Genomic DNA, 19,469 nt, shown 5'->3' with positions numbered 1-19,469 from the left:
GTTTTGATTTGTTGATCCCTCTGTTCACTTCCATTCAGATGTTTTCCTTCATTCCCATCTGTGCACGTTCTGTCTAACCCCAGTCAGCTTCTCTAAGCTTACTCAGTTCAAGCTGACCTTGCACATTTAGTTAATAAAACTCCCAGGTGCCCGTGGTCACAAAGAATCCCAATACTAAAGGTGTTTCTTTGTGACTTCTTTTCAGCAAAATCTTACAAATTACAGAATTCTAAGATTTTTCTACAATTTTACCTTGGTAGGACAACAGTTATTCACAAAGCACTCTGTGATGGCCACAGCTGCAGCCACGCAGTCGCTAACACCGTGCACCAGCACCTTTTCATTTCCCCATAGTGGGAAATTCATTTGTTTCAGTGGCTGGAGGGGTTAATGATGTGGCTCTATTAAGAAAAACACAAACAAATAATTGGAAAAATATTGAATAATCATCAATAACATTTTTAGAAATGTACAGAAGAATTGTTATATTACTTACAAAAATGTTCTCAATACTAAACATTTCAGAAGAATTGGAAAAAGTCACCGAAAAATACAGTATATACACAAATACACACTCTAAATAAGATAATATAGGTGAGAAAGTATTTTCTGTATTGTACACGATGATGTCAGAGACAGCATCTCCTGTCTAGCTTTTGATTTCTGTACGGAGCACTTCTCACTTTCCAGGCTAGCGTGTAAAAGCACCAAGACGTGCAGAGATTAATAGATCAAGCTTCATTCATAGAGCGCAGCCGCACACAAATTGACAGATGCTTCTGTAACAGTTCCAATAAGTAAGGAGATGCTTGACATTTAAATATTTATGAACCAAAAGTTAAATCTTGAAAACATTCCTAAAACGTACAGACTCGCAGTGCAGTGAGGATAACTTGGTACACTATGCTCGTGATGCCTTTTACTGGTCAGCATACGGAGTACCAAGGATGGTAGCTATTTCCTGATGTACTGGTACAGACAGCTGCACAGAGACCGAAACTGAGAAAAACATACAGTGAAAAACCTACAGCCAGAAGATAAAGGCTCGTATTTCTGTTTACCTCAGCACTAACCTCACAGTGTCTCTTTGTAATAAAACCCTCCCATTTACAACTGTTCACATCATTCACAGTGGCTGTGGTCTCTGAGTTTAGTCTGCTCCCAGCAGGATAATGATCTCAGCTGCTCTGATAAACCTCTCTGCAGCTCTGCTCTGTGTTGGAGGTACGTCCTGGACTCTATGATGCTGACCACAGAAGGCAGAAGCTACCTCTTTAAACTAACTGACTGCAGGTCATTGTTTGTGTCAGTAGGTAATGAAGTTGTTGAATTTTCTGTGACATGATGTGATGTCTGACCCTGCAGGTCTAGCCGATGGGAGTGATGTCACTCAGACTCCTCTGCTGTGGACCAACGAGAGTCAGTCTGCCACCATGAACTGCAGTCACACTAAAGGTGTTGATTATAACCAGATGTACTGGTACCAACAGCTGCCTGGTCAGAACATGAAGCAAATAGTTTTCACCACAGCATACAGCGCTCACCAGTATGAACAAGGCTTCAGTAAGGAGAAATTTCCAGCCGAGAAGAAGGATTATTCGACTGGTTCATTGACAGTGAAGAATCTGCAGCCTGGAGACAGTGGAGTGTATTTCTGTGCTGTGAGTCAACACAGTGATTGAGCTGATTAAAAGAGCTGCACAAAAACCCAACTGCTGGAGACCCAGAGAACTGAAGACATCTTTGTTTTAAATTAACTGTAGAGGGAGCTAAAGACCAAAATAAACTTTGTATTTGACACATAATGTATATATGTGTGTGTGTAACAGTTTGCCAAACTGTTCTTGGGGTATATTCTGATCAGTGTTTATGTTTTAGGTAGATCTAAAACCTCTAACATACCTCAATAGGTAATAATAAAGAGGCAATTTGAGAAATGTTCCTTATCTCATTTGTCCACAATGTTAAAAAGATACAAAAAATGTAATGTTTGTTAAGAATAAGCTCTCATTTTCGTAACAGTGGCAAACACAAGTGGAACGTTTGAAAGGTTCATTGAAACAAATGTACAAGTAAATGGCCCTTCTGGGTTAGTAGCAGGATTCCACGTTGGGACTGACAAGGAGAGAAAAGTGGTTAATTGCTTACAATCAAAATTAAGAAATAACCTGAAATATTGCCAAAGGTGAATCCTTACAGTTTGACCAGACAATAGAGGTCCAAGAGGAGGTAAGTATAACCAGAGTCTTATGCAGATGAGCTTTAGGGAAGAGGATCAATGAATTCTTCCTCCCTACATATTGATAATCAAGCATCTTGCCTCCCTGTCTTCCTTCTTTATTACCTTCCTTCCATCCATCATCCATCCATCCATCCATCCATCCATCCATCCATCCATCCATCCATCCATCCATCCATCCATCCATCCATCCATCCATCCATCCATCCATCCATCCATCCATCCATCCATCATTCTCCTAGAAGGCTTCCATGCCTCTCCTTCCCTGCCTCTCCTTCCCTTAGTTCTTCCCCTCCAAAAATCTGTCTGATCATATTGCCGCCTCCACCCATTGTCACCTTGCATATTGCTCACCTGAGTCCAGCTCCCATCTGGAAACCACTTTGGTACCTGTCCCCGTCTGACCACTAACTGCACCACACAGAGGTTTGGGAATACCGCACCAATTCGCTACGCCATCAGCCGGACAGTATTCCCCTCCTAGTCTCCTCAAACATCTTAGTGCAAGTACGACAAATTATCTCTTTAATCCAATCTTTAAAACCACCAATTCTTCAAGGGTTCCTTCTGCTAACGATCAAGTGTCCTTTTCAGCCCTCCTGAACTGCAACAAGAAGAAACAATTCGAATCGTGTTCAACAATCCTCTGTAATTGTTTCTGCACTAAGTCTGACTCACAATAGAAAGAAACAGGTCCACCCCCTTAGTAATGGGCGGTCGTTAAAGCCATGAAGCCAGCAGATTGGACCGAAACTGGTCCACTCCTCTGTAACGAGGAGTCGTTAGGGTTGTTATTGGCTTGACTTAAAGGAACAATGTTTTGATCACCCGAATGAGGGTGAGAGTTAAGGTGATGATGGACAATGGCTTTAACGACTGCCCATTACTAAGGGGAGGACCTGTTTCGGTTAAATTTGCATGTTATCTAAGCCATTACAAGGCCTTGGTTTGGCAATGGTATAAAGCTTGTTACTCTACATTTCTCCAGACTTTTCGAATTGAGAAAGCTTCCTGAAGAGGAAGCGAAACGTCTTCTACTACAGATAACAAGTCCAGTTGCTTTGTTTTTTTTTACTTTTTCTTGGAATGACCATGACCTAGATGACTGAGAATCTTTACCAGCATATTGTTGTTGTATTGTCAAAAACACATTTACAGTGTGTTTCTTGGTTTATTTTCATCAACTTTTATTCTGCAAAAACGTGCCATATCTAAATAGATTTTAATTAAGTTATTTAAGTTATTGTATCCTCTGTTACATTATTATTGTCGTTGTCATAGCTAGTAAGCACTGTGTTGCGTGTCACACAGATTTCTCTTAAACCAAGCATATCAATGAATAACCATCTGTTCTCTAAAATGCATCCAAACACTTACTTAAAACATATTTGGATTGAAACATTTCCTGAAATACCCAGTCTAACAAATATAATGAGACAAAAAGCATGTTTATTTTTATTACTAAACTATGTTTTTGTTCAATCAGTGTCAAAAAATTAAAGATAATGACAAAGTAAATTGTATGCAGCTTGGATGGACACTGTATAAATGAATCTAACCAGAACGTTAGATGAAGATGATGCTTGAGCAGAAATCTCAGTTGGGTCTCCTCCCCTCTCAGTTTAAGCTCTAAATTGAGCTCAGTGTGTTATTCCCTGCAAAAACACACAGGAAGACAGAGACATCATGATCAGAAACTTCACAGGGATCATTCTGCTGCTGTTCTGGTTACCTGGTAGGTTTGATTCTAAATTCACCTAAAAAACAAAAAGAAAAGAAAACTTTTTTTGTCTAACTTTAGACCTGTTTTTTTATTTGAACACAGATCTTTCTCTGAGCAGTAATGTCCATCAGGAGCCACCATCAATAATAGGAAGTCCTGAGGGTCCTGCAACAATCAGCTGTAGCCATTCAGTCAATACATATGATACAATATTGTGGTACCAGAAACTCACGGGTGACTCTGCTCTTAAATTAATTGGTTATAATCTAATTTCGGGCGCAAAACTGGAGGATGAATTCAAAGATCATTTCAGTATGAAAGGAGACGGCTCAAAGAAATCTGAGCTCAGTGTGCAGAAACTCCAGCCAGAAGACAGCGGCACTTATTACTGTGCAGCTAGTAAGCACAGTGACTCAGTTGATGTCTCCCTGCTACAAAAACCCTCTCTGATGAACCAGCTCATAAACATACATGGAGGAGGAGCGCAGTTGCATCAAACTGCCTCCTGACTATACCAGTAGTTCAAATTTGAGGACATGAATATTTCCCACCCACTGCATACTACTGAATTAATTCCTTTTGGTATCTACAGAGGACATGTAGGGCTTTCCAGTGATACCAAATGTGAAGGGGTGGGTTTTTGAACCTTCCTTTTTCTCATTCAGAAATATGGCGTCCATCAGTACAAGCACATTTTATGAGAAAAAGTATGCGCATAATACTTTTTATTGTGCAAATGTTGGTTTAAAATTTTGTTGGCATATTCTAAATAAGTCTCTTAGCAGCATATTAAAACATTCTATGAAGGATTTTTACTGTATTTTATAGTATTTAAAAGTTGAAAAATTGTCCTCTGTAGTGAACATTTGTAGTTATTTCCTCTGTTTTGTTCTGTTTTTTTTTTCATTGATTTTTTTAAATGACAAGAAAGGGAGTCGTTCTCAGATGTAGAGAGAGTTTTATTGCGGATTATTGATGGAGACTCAGATATTAAGTTATCTGATGAAGAAGGTGAAGATGCAATGTTTCAGGCAGAGGCAGAGGAAGTTGATTCAGAGAGCTGTAAGGATGAAATTCAGGCAGGGCAAGCAGATGCAGAGTCAGATGAAGCAAGACAGTCAGGCCGCTCTTGACCAAAGAAAGGCTAGGATGTTTGAGTCTGCCTAGAACAGGGAAATTGTGCATTGATGAACAAATGATTCCATTTACTGGTCGATGCCCAGTGTGCCAGTATATACCAGGCAAACCACATCCAACTGGATTGAAGGTGTTTGTCTTGGCTGCACCAACTGGTCTGGTCTTGGACTTTGTAGTCTACCAAGGTAAGACTACCTTCCAAGTTACAGGAGGAAATGGCAATGGAGAACAAGCTCTTCTTCATTTGGCAGAGTCTGTTCCTCAAGGAACCCACCTGTTCTTTGACAGGTTTTTTACAACAACTAACCTCCTTGATGCTCTGATGACAAAAGGGTTAACAGGAACTGGAACACTCATGAGTAACAGGGTTTCCAAAGGACTGTAAGATCATAGAGGATAAGACCTTCAAAAAGAAAGGAAGAGGTGAATCAGAGATGGTTGTCAGACGAAGCCCCCCTGAAGTTGCTGTCATAAAATGGTTGGACAACAAGCCAGTTTCATGGCATCCTCTGCCTATGGCATAGAACCTCAGGACACATGCAGAAGATGGTCCAAAAAAGACTTGAAAAAAGATTTGTCCAGGTGTCAAGGCCACTGGTGATTGCTGAGTACAACACCAACATGGGTGGCGTGGACTTGGTTGACCGAATGTTGAGTTTCTACAGGATGGCTTCTCGCACTCGGAAATGGACAGTGCGTGCAGTTTTCCACTTTTTTGACCTGTCAATCACCAACTCATGGATTCAGTATAAGAGTGACTGCCAGTTTCTGGGGAAGAAACCACTGAAGTTGCTTAACTTCAAACTGTTCCTTGGTGAGGAGTTGATTACTCTGGCCCAAGCATGAATCGGAGGTGACAGTGAAGATGACTACACTCCTCCATGTCAAAAGTGGAAACCACAGCTAAATGCAGCTCTGAGACACTACGGTGCCATCCATCTTCCAGAGATGGTGGATGAAACACATGCATCAAGGTGTCACAGATCTGGCTGCACAAGCAAAACTTATGTGATGCGTTTGTGTTTCCAAGAAGGGGAATTGCTTTTTTGGAAAATGGATGGATGGATGGAGTATCATAGCAATTAAGCACAGGAAAGCAAAACAACTGTGGTGATGGACAGTTTTGTCAATGTGAAAATCATTCTTATGTTGATGTTTGGATATTTTCTTTGGGAAAAACTGGTTTCCATCAAGGTTCAATTTCAAATGTATGGCGTTCCGATGTCCACTGTAGTGGAAACATGATATTTCAAAAATAAAAACTTCCTAAATTCCCCGAGTCTCGTTAAGTTTGTACAGTATGGGCTGCTGTTCACTTACATTCGGTTATTGCCTTAGATGTTCCTGTCATTGTTCTGTGTAAACTCACCTCAGCTGCCTCAGTACATGTTCTCCTGCTGCTGTTATACAGTCAGTTATTAACGCTCATCTGTTCAATGCTCCCTGTTTTCATCCATTCCCTATCAGAGTCTCCTGTCTCCATTCTTCTCACCCTTTTTATTTTTATGGTTTTGTAGTCCAGTGTGTCTAGTCTACAATGTAGAATGTATTCCCATAATGATTCTGCCTGCCTGTGGTTGAGTCTAATCGAATCCAGCCTGGTGGAACCAGGCATAAAGGCTGTTATTTATGTGCAGTGAGTCAGAACAGAGATAGAAACACATGGAAGAGCTGAACAAAAACCTCTGAACACGACTCACCTCAGCTCTAACCTCACAGCGTATCACAGTAATGAGACCCTCCCATATCCAACTGTTCACATCTCTGTAGTCATGTCAAAGCTCTCACCACACGCAGTGGCTGTGGTCTCTGAGTTTAGTCTGCTCACAGCACAATAATGATCCCAGCTGCTCTGATAAAGCTCTCTGCAGCTCTGCTCTGTGTTGGAGGTACGTCATGGACTTAATGATGCTGACCACTGCAAAAGAAACTGCCTCTTCAGCTTGGAAGTGATGCTCGCAATTTTATTTTATTCTGTCTGGCTGCACGTAGACGATTTATTCGATAATCTGTAATTTGATGTGATGTGTGACCCTGCAGGACTAACCGATGGGAGTGATGTCACTCAGACTCCTCTGCTGTGGACCAACGAGAGTCAGTCTGCCACCATGAACTGCAGTCACACTAAAGGTGTTTCTTATGACCAGATGTACTGGTACCAACAGCTGCCTGGTCAGAACATGAAGCAAATAGTTTTCACCACAGCATACAGCGCTCACCAGTATGAACAAGGCTTCAGTAAGGAGAAATTTCCAGCCGAGAAGAAGGTTGCTTTGACTGGTTCATTGACAGTGAAGAATCTGCAGCCTGGAGACAGCGGAGTGTATTTCTGTGCTGTGAGTGAACACAGTGATTAAGCTGATTAAAAGAGCTGCACAAAACCCAACTTCTGGCAAAACTGCTTGGCTGCAGCCTGAGGACCCGGAGTGCCATTACATTTGATCATCTGCAGGGGGAGCTCTGTGCCTGTAAACGCAAAATGTGCCTGTGTCACTTTTTTGTTTTCTATAGTAGACTAGATTATGTTGATATCTATTTTTGTCCTTGTCTCAATCATTTAATTTGGTCCATTCTGATTGGCTTACATTTGTGTAACTTCAGTTCACTAAAAATTCCAGAAAACAAATGCTGATTGAAACCTCTGTATTTACTGCCAACTATTACTTTCTGAATAAAAAAAACAGTCTTTTGCCCAATTTACTTGTGATATCACCGAGACCTGCTGCGCTAAGATGGCACAGCCAAACGACTTATTCCCACCAGAATTTGTATCTCTTGCGTCGGGAGCGCATTCAGCTGGAAGAATGAATCCAGTCAACTCCGCCTCATTTCCAACCTATTAGGTGTGGAAATGAAGATGTTTTACTTTTCTTAACGAAATATAGCAATGGTGTCGTTACATTATCGTTCAGTTAGTGTGAAAAAACTGAAAATGTAACACTTGTTAGTGCTATTGTAGGGGATTGCTATGTCGGTTAAAACTCGATTGATCACTCAATATAACACGTTATAAGAAAGTAAACGGCTCTGTGGTCATTTCCAGATGTGTCACGGAAATATCAGCTTTATGTTATTAGATTGTCGCATGTCTGTCTGCTGAAACCAAAACTCCACCTTCCTGAGTCCATCACAGCTGTCTGCAGGTTCTCTTTTTTCTTTTTCTTTTTTTGACCCACATGAATACTCATATAAAGTGGATTTCACGTGTATGGAGGACCAAGTCTTCCATAATTAAAAATAAATACAGAAATAAATAAATGCTCAATAAATAAATATGCATACAATTATGTGCCACCAAAAATATAATAAACAAATAAATGTAGGTAGAAAACAAATTATACAGTAAGACAAAATGTATATATCTCCTTTAATTAGCCACTTTATTTATTAATTACTTATTTTTTTAAGTATTTATTTATGTGCATGTTATAATATTTTTGTCTGTTTTATTCTTTCTTTGTATTTTTTTGCCCTATTTATTTCTCCGATGCTATTTATTTCTGCCTGTCCTTTTTACATTTCTGTTTGTCCTTTTTACATTTCTGTCTGTCCTTTTTACATTTCTGTTTGTTGTTTTTACATTTCTGTCTGTCCTTTTTACATTTCTGTTTCTCGTTTTTACATTTCTGTCTGTCCTTTTTACATTTCTGTTTCTCGTTTTTACATTTCTGTTTGTCCTTTTTACATTTCTGCCTGTCCTTTTTACATTTCTGTTTGTTGTTTTTACATTTCTGTCTGTCCTTTTTACATTTCTGTTTCTCGTTTTTACATTTCTGTCTGTCCTTTTTACATATCTGTTTGTCGTTTTTACATTTCTGTCTCTCGTTTTTACATTTCTGCCCGTCCTTTTTACATTTCTGTATGCATTTCTGCCTCATTATGCAAATGAGGAGGGGCTGTGTCTTAAGGGCTCAACTTCTTCCCATTGGTTGGTTAGCATTTTTACTGCATCGGTCAATCTACATGGCTTTTCCCCGCACTAAAGAATTGTTTAGTAATGTCAAACTCAGCAGGCAGACGTTCAGTGGCCGACCTCTTACGGGAAGCTGCTAATAGACTGGAAGAATTAGAACGCTGTACATTTGGGATCTGAAATGTTTTTCGGTGGTTTCAGATTCGGCTTTCCAGATCAATAACTCATCGGCGGATGATTTATTCTACAAAACAGACACCTCTCCACAACCACCGCAAGGCAGACACTGAGCTACAACCGCAGTTTCCTCAAAACGAGTCCGTGGGCCAGAATCTGTGGGACGTCTCCTTAAGAAGTTTCGTATGAACTGTCAGACGGCAACTTTCTTCCACCGGGAAAAGTTGCTACACATAGCAGTGATCTCAAAACACCAATGTTCCCACGTTTTCACTTGCACATTAATAGGTTATTGCTGATAAAAAATCTAAACGGTTGCGCTCCGGTCCGAGAGGTCACGTGATTCGATTTTTGCTGCTCAGCCAATCAGATCGCTGTATTGTCAGCTGAGTGCGTTCAATGTGTAAGGTCTTTTAAACATTTGTTTCCAGGCGAAGAAAGCCCAATAATAGCATTTTCTGGCGCCAGTTGGCAAAGATCTTGATGGCAAGAAAAAAGAAATAGCCCAGACCATCCATCATCCATTTTCTAACACGCTTATGATGAACTGGTTGAACTCGCACAGCTGACAATACAGCGATCTGATTGGCTGAGCAGTAAAACTCAAATCACGTGACCTCTTGGACCGGAACGCAACGGTTTAGATTTTTTATCGGCTATAACTTATTAATGTGCAGGTGAAAACGTGGGAACACTGGTGTTTTGAGATCACTGCTATGTATAGTAACTTATCCAATTGTAAGAAAGTTGCCCCCTGACAGTTCATACGAAACTCCTTAAGGAGACGTCCTACAGATTCTGGCCCACGGACTACAGTGGTCAGTTACTTTCATTGTGTCGCTGACTTTGCAGCAATACTGAGCATACATACAGTGACAACAGAGCTCCCCTTTAACAAGAAGACACTTCCAGCAGAACCAGAAACAGACTCAGTGTGAACGGCCATATACCAAAACCGACTAGGGGTTTGAGAAGGCAGAGCACACACTCAAAAAACTTCTATGTTGGAGTAAAGAAATATTCTAACCATTTCGGCATGTGAAGAAACAGCTGCTCAGTTATTTACTCACTCTGGATGGCATTAACTTGTTCCTTGTTAATAATGTAAAGAACATTTGTGTTATTTTTTTTTTTTGTTTGTTTTGTAATATTTAGGAACTATTCTCAAAATAATTGCAAGTGTTTATCATAGCTCAAAGTTCAGAGCATACAGTGGTAACTCATACAAAAATGCTAATAGTATGAATAGAATCACAGGCTTTTAACATGACCCTGGTTTATGTCTCCTCCCCTCTGAGTTTAACCTCTAACAGGAGTTCAGCGTGTCAGCCGCTGCACAGACAAAGAGGAAGATAGAGACATCATGATCAGAAACCTGGGCAGGATCACTCTGCTGCTGCTCTGCTTCTGCTGTAGGTTGGACATTATTCTGGTTACAAATTGATACCATCTATGCATATGTGCATTATCATAGTGGATTTCTTCCCAACACAGATCTTTCGCTGAGCAAGGATGTGTTTCAGGATCCGCCAACAATACTGGGACGTCCTCAGAGTCCTGCAACAATCAGCTGCAGACATTCAATCAGTGAATATAACAGGATATTGTGGTACCAGAAGCCGATTGGTGACTCTGCTCTTAAATTAATTGGATATATTCACTATACAAACCCAGTGCTTGAAGATGAATTCAAGGATCATTTCAATGTGACTGGAGACGGCACAACAAAAGCTGAGCTCAGTGTGCAGAAACTCCAGCCAGAAGACAGCGGCACTTATTACTGTGCAGCTAGTAAGCACAGTGACTCAGTTGATGTCTCCCTGCTACAAAAACCCTCTCTGATGAACCAGCACATAAACACACACTGCAGAGGAGTGCAGCTGCATCAAAGCACATTAAACTATAGCAGCAAATCAGCAGACAAACCTCCTCTTCCTGGGTTAATTCTCCTGAAGGAGGCTGATTGAGTGACAATCATGACACCATACCATGTTGACCCCTCCTCCTTCTTCACATCCACACAGCTTTATTCAGTCTGACCGTATCATTGCAGGTTTGTATTCATCTGTACTGGGATCATGTTCAAACTCTTCATTCCTTTGGTAGCACTGCACTTCTGTTCGGCAGGTAAATTTAAATCAGGTCTGAAATAATAACTGTGTTGAAAGTAGATTATCTGCTCTGAATCAGTTTTTTTTTATTTCTTTCAGCAGAAACATCAAAAAACAGCGTTCACCAGACTCCTGTTGCTGTGATTAAAGGACCTGGAGAATCTTTTCATTTAAAATGCAACCATTCAAACACCGACTTTGATATGATCCAGTGGTACAAACAGCCTCCTGGGAAAACTGACATGAGTCTTCTTGGTTACACTCGAGTCACTTCTAATGTTGTTGAAGATCAATTTAAAAGCTTGTATAATGTGACTGGTAATGGCCAGAGCCAGTCGTCCCTTGTGATTCTAAAGCTGAGACATCCTGAGGACAGTGCAGTATATTTCTGTGCTGCCAGTAGAGCACAATGCTGCATGAAGCCTCCAGCTCCAACAAAAACCTTCTCTGGTAAAGAAGGAACCATCATTCACCTGCTGATAAGAACATGAGCTGCAAGAAAACCACAGAGGAGGGACTGATCACCCAGCTGTGGAATTATTCAGCTTTGAACAGTGGAGATGACGAAACAATAAACAACAAAAATTATGACATAAGTTAGACTGAAGTTGCGTTTACTATTCTCAAACAATTCTTAAAATGGATTTACTGAAGAGCCAGACGGGCTGGTCTGAGTATTTCAGAAACTGCTGATCTACTGTGATTTTAAAGCACGAGCATCTCTAGGGTTTACAGAGAATGGTTTGAAAAAGAGAGAATATCCAGTTCTGTGAGCACAAATGTCTTGTTGGTGCCACAGGTCAGAGGAGAATGGCCAGACTGGTTCGAGCTGATAGAAAGGCAACAGTAACTCAACTAACCACTTGTTACAACCAAGGTATGCAGAAGAGCATCTCAGAACACGTTGAACCTTGGGGCGGATTGGCTGCAGCAGCAGAAGACCACACCGGGGTCCACTCCTGTCAGCTAAGAACAGGAAACAGGCTATAATTCACACAGGCTCACCAAAATTGGACAATAGAAGACTGGAAAAACATTGCCTGGTCTGATAATTCTCAATTGCTGCTGCAATATTGTAGGGTCAGAATTTGGCGTCTACAACATGAAAGCATGGATCCATCCTGCCTTGTACCAACGGTTCAGGCTGCTGGTGGTGGTGTCATGGTGTGGGGGATAATTTCATGGCGCACTTTGGGCTCTTTGTTACCAATTGAGCATTGTGTCAACACCACAGCCTACCTGAGTATTGTTGCTGACCATGTCCATCCATTTATGACCACAGTGTACCCATCTTCTGATGGTTGCTTCCAGCAGGATAATGCGCCATGTCATAAAGCACGAATGATCTCAGAGTGGTTTCTTGAACATGACAAGTTCACTGTAGTCAAATGGCCTCCACAGTCACCAGATCTCAATCCAATAGAGCACCTTTGGGATGTGGTAGAACGGGAGATTTGCATCATGGATGTGCAGCAGACAAATCCGCAGCATGTGCGTGATGCTGTCATGTCAATATGGACCAAAAGCTCTGAGGAATGGTCCAGTACTTTGATGAATCTATGCCACGAAAGATTAAGGCAGTTCTGAAGGCAAAAGGTGGTTCAACCTGGTACTAGCAAGGTGTACCTAATAAAGTGTATACACAAACTGAAGAGGGGCACAGCAGCCTCAAAGGGCATTAAAGTACAGCAACAAATCAACAGGTCAGCATTAAAACCTCCTCTTCCTGTGTTAACCGTCAGAGCAGCAGACTGGACTGATTCACTGATGAGTGCAGCCCTCCTGATGCTGAGTCCTCCTCTTGCTTAAATCCCAATCCAGCCCAAGGTGAAGCGCAGTGTGAAGCTGCAGCTTCAACACAGACGTTCTCTGCTTTCCAATAGGGTTAATTTTATTTGAGCTCTTCACATGTAACAAACATTACTTCCCAGTTATCTAACAGCAGGAGGGAGTCACATCCTGCATATCTTCATTCATGCTGAACTAGTTTTAGTTTGATAACATGACTGCTTTCAGACACAGCTTCCTCAGCTTGTTTCTTTACATTATCTGGATAAAAGGTAAGTTACTGTAACATAAGAATTTCTCTTTCAAAGGTCAGGTTAAAAAAAAAAAAAATTTCCTACTGCTTAAATGTTGTATTATGTGCAGGTCTAACTGATGGGAGTATTGTCACTCAGACTCCTCTGCTGTGGATGGTCCAGGGCCTGTCTGCCACCATGAACTGCAGTCACAATAAAGATGCTTCTTACTTCCAGATGTACTGGTACCAGCAGCTGCCTGGTCAGAACATGAAGGAAATAGTATTTACCACAACAACTCCTCCACATAAGTATGAAAAAGGCTTCAGCGAGGAGAAATTTCCAGCAGAGAAGAAGGTTGCAGAGAAAGGTTCACTGACAGTGAAGAATCTGCAGCCTGGAGACAGTGGAGTGTATTTCTGTGCTGTGAGCAAACACAGTGATTGAGCTGATTAAAAGAGCTGCACAAAAACCCAGCTGCTGGAGACCCAGAGAACTAAAGACACCATTACACCTAATCACCTGCAGGGGAAGCTCTCATTTCATATTCTGTGATATCTAAACACTGTTTAGATATTAAATCTGATACTTGTGGCAACCAAGTGTTCTCACAAAAGGCAGAAACCCGTTAAATTTTTTTTACATATCAGTGATTATTTAAACAAAGTGGTGAAATGTGGCAAAGGAGCATTCCTTATTTGGAGGATTTCTACTTAATCTGAAAGTATGGTTTGATATGTACAAGAAAACGTTTGATAAAGCTAGAAAAGCATTTTACTCAGCATAAATCTAGGAGAATAAGAATTATCCAAGGTTGAAACCAAATAGTTACCAACACCAAATAAAAAGACAGTTTTTCTTGATTGCCAGACAATGAATCAGACAGCACCTTCACCCTTTTGGATTCAATTTCTTAAAACATCCTTCAGAGTTAAAAGATTACAGTGATTTAGATTATTCTGCCCCTAAATCATAAGGATTTTGGTAGCTTTTGTTTTTTCACAATATTTGAGTTAAACTCTGGCCCTAATGGTTAATCTATATGTGATCAGAATGTCCAGCATCATACCATTAAGGAAGGATGAGTGTTTTCCACAGTGGTCAAAAAACTCTGACTGACATCAGGTGAAAGGCCATTTAGACAGATCTGAGATCTGGTGAAACAGAGTTTGAAGGGTTTTTCATAATGACCATTATCTCATTTGAAGGAAAAAGAGGGACTTTGCAAAGAACCTTGGTGTTAGATTTGGATTTTTCTTTATTATTTAAGAAATATTCTCAAAATATCTGGCAAGTGATTATCAAAGCTGAAGTTCGGAGCATACAGTGGTAACTCATGCAAGAATGCAAATATGAGTATGAATAGAAGCACAAGCTTTTAACATGACCCTGGTTTATGTCTCCTCCCCTCTGAGTTTAACCTCTAACAGGAGTTCAGCGTGTCAGCCGCTGCACAGACAAAGAGGAAGATCGAGACATCATGATCAGAAACCTGTACAGGATCACTCTACTGCTGCTCTGCTTCTGCTGTAGGTTGAACATCATTCTGGTTACAACTTGATACAATCTATGCTTATGTGCATTATCATAGTGGATTTCTTCCCAACACAGATCTTTCGCTGAGCAAGGATGTGTTTCAGGATCCACCAGCAATACTGGGACGTCCTCAGAGTCCTGCAACAATCAGCTGCAGACATTCAATCAGTGGATACTATGTGATATTGTGGTACCAGAAGCCGATTGGTGACTCTGCTCTTAAATTAATTGGATATATTCAATACACAAATCCAACGCTTGAAGATGAATTCAAGGATCATTTCAATGTGACTGGAGACGGCACAACAAAAGCTGAGCTCAGTGTGCAGAAACTCCAGCCAGAAGACAGCGGCACTTATTACTGTGCAGCTAGTAAGCACAGTGACTCAGTTGATGTCTCCCTGCTACAAAAACCCTCTCTGATGAACCAGCACATAAACACACACTGCAGAGGAGTGCAGCTGCATCAAAGCACATTAAACTATAGCAGCAAATCAGCAGACAAACCTCCTCTTCCTGGGTTAACTCTCCTGAAGGAGGCTGATTGAGTGACAATCATGACACCATACCATGTTGACCCCTCCTCCTTCTTCTCATCCACACAGCTTTATTCAGTCTGACTGTATCATTGCAGGTTTGTATTCATCTGTACTGGGATCATGTTCAAACTCTTCATTCCTTTGGTAGCGCTCCACTTCTGTTCTTCAGGTAAATTTAAATCAGGTCAGAAGTAACCACTGTGTTCAAAGTAGATTTTCTGCTCTGAATCAGTTTTTTTTTATTTCTTTCAGCAGAAACATCAAAAAACAGCGTTCACCAGACTCCTGTTGCTGTGATTAAAGGACCTGGAGAATCTTTTCATTTAAAATGCAACCATTCAAACACCGACTTCGACATGATCCAGTGGTACAAACAGCCTCCTGGGAAAACTGACATGAGTCTTCTTGGTTACACTCGATTCACTTCTAATGTTGTTGAAGATCAATTTAAAAGCTTGTATAATGTGACTGGTAATGGCAAGAGCCAGTCGTCCCTTGTGATTCTAAAGCTGAGACATCCTGAGGACAGTGCAGTATATTTCTGTGCTGCCAGTAGAGCACAGTGCTGCATGAAGCCTCCAGCTCCAACAAAAACCTTCTCTGGTAGAGAAGGAACCATCATTCACCTGCTGATAAGAACATGAGCTGCAAGAAAACCACAGAGGAGGGACTGATCACCCAGCTGTGGAATTATACTGCCCACTAGGAGGCAGTGTTTCTCAAACTTCTCAGAAGCATTTCAGCTTAGAACAGCGGAGATGACGAAACAATGAACAACAAAAATTATGACATAAGTTACACTGAAGTTGCGTTTACTATTCTCAAACAATTCTTAAAATGGATTTACTGAAGAGCCAGACGGGCTGGTCTGAGTATTTCAGAAACTGCTGATCTACTGGGATTTTAAAGCACGAGCATCTCTAGGGTTTACAGAGAATGGTTTGAAAAAGACAGAATATCCAGTTCTGTGAGCACAAATGCCTTGTTGGTGCCAGAGGTCAGAGGAGAATGGCCAGACTGGTTCGAGCTGATAGAAAGGCAACAGTAACTCAACTAACCACTTGTTACAACCAAGGTATGCAGAAGAGCATCTCAGAACACGTTGAACCTTGGGCCGGATTGGCTGCAGTAGCAGAAGATCACACCGGGTCCACTCCTGTCAGCTAAGAACAGGAAACTGAGGCTATAATTCACACAGGCTCACCAAAATTGGACAATAGAAGACTGGAAAAACATTGCCTGGTCTGATAATTCTCAATTGCTGCTGCAATATTGTAAGGTCAGAATCTGGCGTTAACATCATGAAAAATTTATCCATCCTACCTTGTATCAACGGTTCAGGCTGCTGGTGGTGGTGTCATGGTGTGGGGGATAATTTCATGGTGCACTTTGGGCTCTTTGGTACCAATTGAGCATTGTGTCAACACCACAGCCTACCTGAGTATTGTTGCTGACCATGTCTATCCATTTATGACCACAGTGTATCCATCTTCTGATGGTTGCTTCCAGCAGGATAATGCGCCATGTCATAAAGCACGAATCATCTCAGAGTGGTTTCTTGAACATGACAAGTTCACTGTAGTCAAATGATCTCCAGTCACCAGATCTCAATCCAATAGAGCACCTTTGGGATGTGGTGGAACGGGAGATTCTCATCATGGATGTGCAGCCGACAAATCCGCAGCATCTGCGTGATGCTGTCATGTCAATATGGATCAAAAGCTCTGAGGAATGGTCCAGTACCTTGATGAATCTATGCCACGAAGAATTAAGGCAGTTCTGAAGGCAAAAGGGGGTTCAACCTCGTACTAGCAAGGTGTACCTAATAAAGTGTATACACAAACTAAAGAGGGGCACAGCAGCCTCAAAGGGCATTAAAGTACAGCAACAAATCAACAGGTCAGCATTAAAACCTCCTCTTCCTGTGTTAACCGTCAGAGCAGCAGACTGGACTGATTCACTGATGAGTGCAGCCCTCTTCATGCTGAGTCCTCCTCTTGCTTAAATCCCAATCCAGCCCAAGGTGAAGCTCAGTGTGAAGCTGTAGCTTCACCACAGACGTTCTCTGCTTTCCAATAGGGTTAATTTTATTTGAGCTCTTCACATGTAACAAATATTACTTTCCAGTGATCTAACAGCAGGAGGGAGTCACATCCTGCATCTGTTCATTCATACTGAACTAGTTTTAGTTTGATAACATGACTGCTATCAGACGCAGCTTCCTCAGCTTGTTTCTTTACATTATCTGGATAAAAGGTAAGTTACTGTAACATAAGAATTTCTCTTTCAAAGGTCAGGTTAAAAAAAATTTAAATTTCCTACTGCTTAAATGTTGTAATATGTGCAGGTCTAACTGATGGGACGATTGTCACTCAGACTCCTCTGCTGTGGATGGTCCAGGGTCTGTCTGCCACCATGAACTGCAGTCACAATAAAGATGCTTCTTACTTCCAGATGTACTGGTACCAACAGCTGCCTGGTCAGAACATGAAGGAAATAGTATTTACCACAACAACTCCTCCACATAAGTATGAAAAAGGCTTCAGCGAGGAGAAATTTCCAGCAGAGAAGAAGGTTGCAGAGAAAGGTTCACTGACAGTGAAGAATCTGCAGCCTGGAGACAGTGGAGTGTATTTCTGTGCTGTGAGTCAACACAGTGATTGAGCTGATTAAAAGAGCTGCACAAAAACCCAGCTGCTGGAGACCCAGAGAACTAAAGACACCATTACACCTAATCACCTGCAGGGGGAGCTCTCATTTCATATTCTGTGATATCTAAACACTGTTTAGATATTAAATCTGATACTTGTGGCAACCAAGTGTTCTCACAAAAGGCAGAAACCCGTTACATTTTTTACATATCAGTGATTATTTAAACAAAATGGTGAAATGTGGCAAAGGAGCATTCCTTATTTGGAGGATTTCTACTTAATCTGAAAGTATGGTTTGATATGTACAAGAAAACTTTTGATAAAGCTAGAAAAGCATTTTACTCAGCATAAATCTAGGAGAATAAGAATGATCCAAGGTTGAAACCAAATAGTTACCAACACCAAATAAAAAGACAGTTTTTCTTGATTGCCAGACAATGAATCAGACAGCACCTTCACCCTTTTGGATTAAATTTCTTAAAACATCCTTCAGAGTTAAAAGATTACACTGATTTAGATTATTCTGCCCCTAAATCATAAGGATTTTGGTAGCTTTTGTTTTTTCACAATATTTGAGTTAAACTCTGGCCCTAATGGTTAATCTATATGTGATCAGAATGTCCAGCATCATACCATTAAGGAAGGATGAGTGTTTTCCACAGTGGTCAAAAAACTCTGACTGACATCAGCTGAAAGGGCCTTTAGACAGATCTGAGATCTGGTGAAACAGAGTTTGAAGGGTTTTTCATAATGACCATCATCTCATTTGAAGGAAAAAGAGGGACTTTGCAAAGAACCTTGGTGTTAGATTTAGATCTTTCTTTATTATTTAACAACTATTCTAAAAATAAATGACAAATAAATATCAAAGCTGAGATTGAGAACAAGCATGGTAACTCATGCAAGAATGTGAGTATGAATAGAAGCACAAGCTTTTAACATGACCCTGGTTTATGTCTCCTCCCCTCTGAGTTTAACCTCTAACAGGAGTTCAGCGTGTCAGCCGCTGCACAGACAAAGAGGAAGATCGAGACATCATGATCAGAAACCTGGGCAGGATCACTCTGCTGCTGCTCTGCTTCTGCTGTAGGTTGAACATCATTCTGGTTACAACTTGATACAATCTATGCTTATGTGCATTATCATAGTGGATTTCTTCCCAACACAGATCTTTCGCTGAGCAAGGATGTGTTTCAGGATCCACCAGCAATACTGGGACGTCCTCAGAGTCCTGCATCAATCAGCTGCAGACATTCAATCAGTGGATACTATGTTATATTGTGGTACCAGAAGCCGATTGGTGACTCTGCTCTTAAATTAATTGGATATATTCAATACACAAATCCAACGCTTGAAGATGAATTCAAGGATCATTTCAATGTGACTGGAGACGGCAGAACAAAAGCTGAGCTCAGTGTGCAG

The 19,469-nt window shown here is 41.0% G+C and overlaps 3 gene segments (V, D, J or C); all 3 read left to right on the top strand.

Annotated features, from left to right (window-relative positions):
• The first annotated feature begins 1,135 nt into the window (after positions 1-1,135).
• LOC110366549 lies at positions 1,136-1,795 on the top strand. The segment is given in 2 exon segments: positions 1,136-1,224; positions 1,366-1,795. Coding segments are annotated over 2 exon segments (369 nt in total).
• A 5,130-nt stretch (positions 1,796-6,925) lies between these two features.
• LOC118567058 lies at positions 6,926-7,516 on the top strand. The segment is given in 2 exon segments: positions 6,926-6,988; positions 7,140-7,516. Coding segments are annotated over 2 exon segments (369 nt in total).
• Positions 7,517-17,520: 10,004 nt separating this feature from the next.
• On the top strand, positions 17,521-18,129 carry LOC118567059. The segment is given in 2 exon segments: positions 17,521-17,652; positions 17,744-18,129. Coding segments are annotated over 2 exon segments (375 nt in total).
• The last annotated feature ends 1,340 nt before the right edge of the window (positions 18,130-19,469 follow it).

The sequence above is a fragment of the Fundulus heteroclitus genome, chromosome 19, assembly GCF_011125445.2.
Source record: "Fundulus heteroclitus isolate FHET01 chromosome 19, MU-UCD_Fhet_4.1, whole genome shotgun sequence".
NCBI lineage: Eukaryota > Metazoa > Chordata > Actinopteri > Cyprinodontiformes > Fundulidae > Fundulus > Fundulus heteroclitus.
The sequence above is the reverse complement of the archived record's forward strand: the minus strand, read 5'-3'. Positions and strand labels throughout refer to the sequence as shown.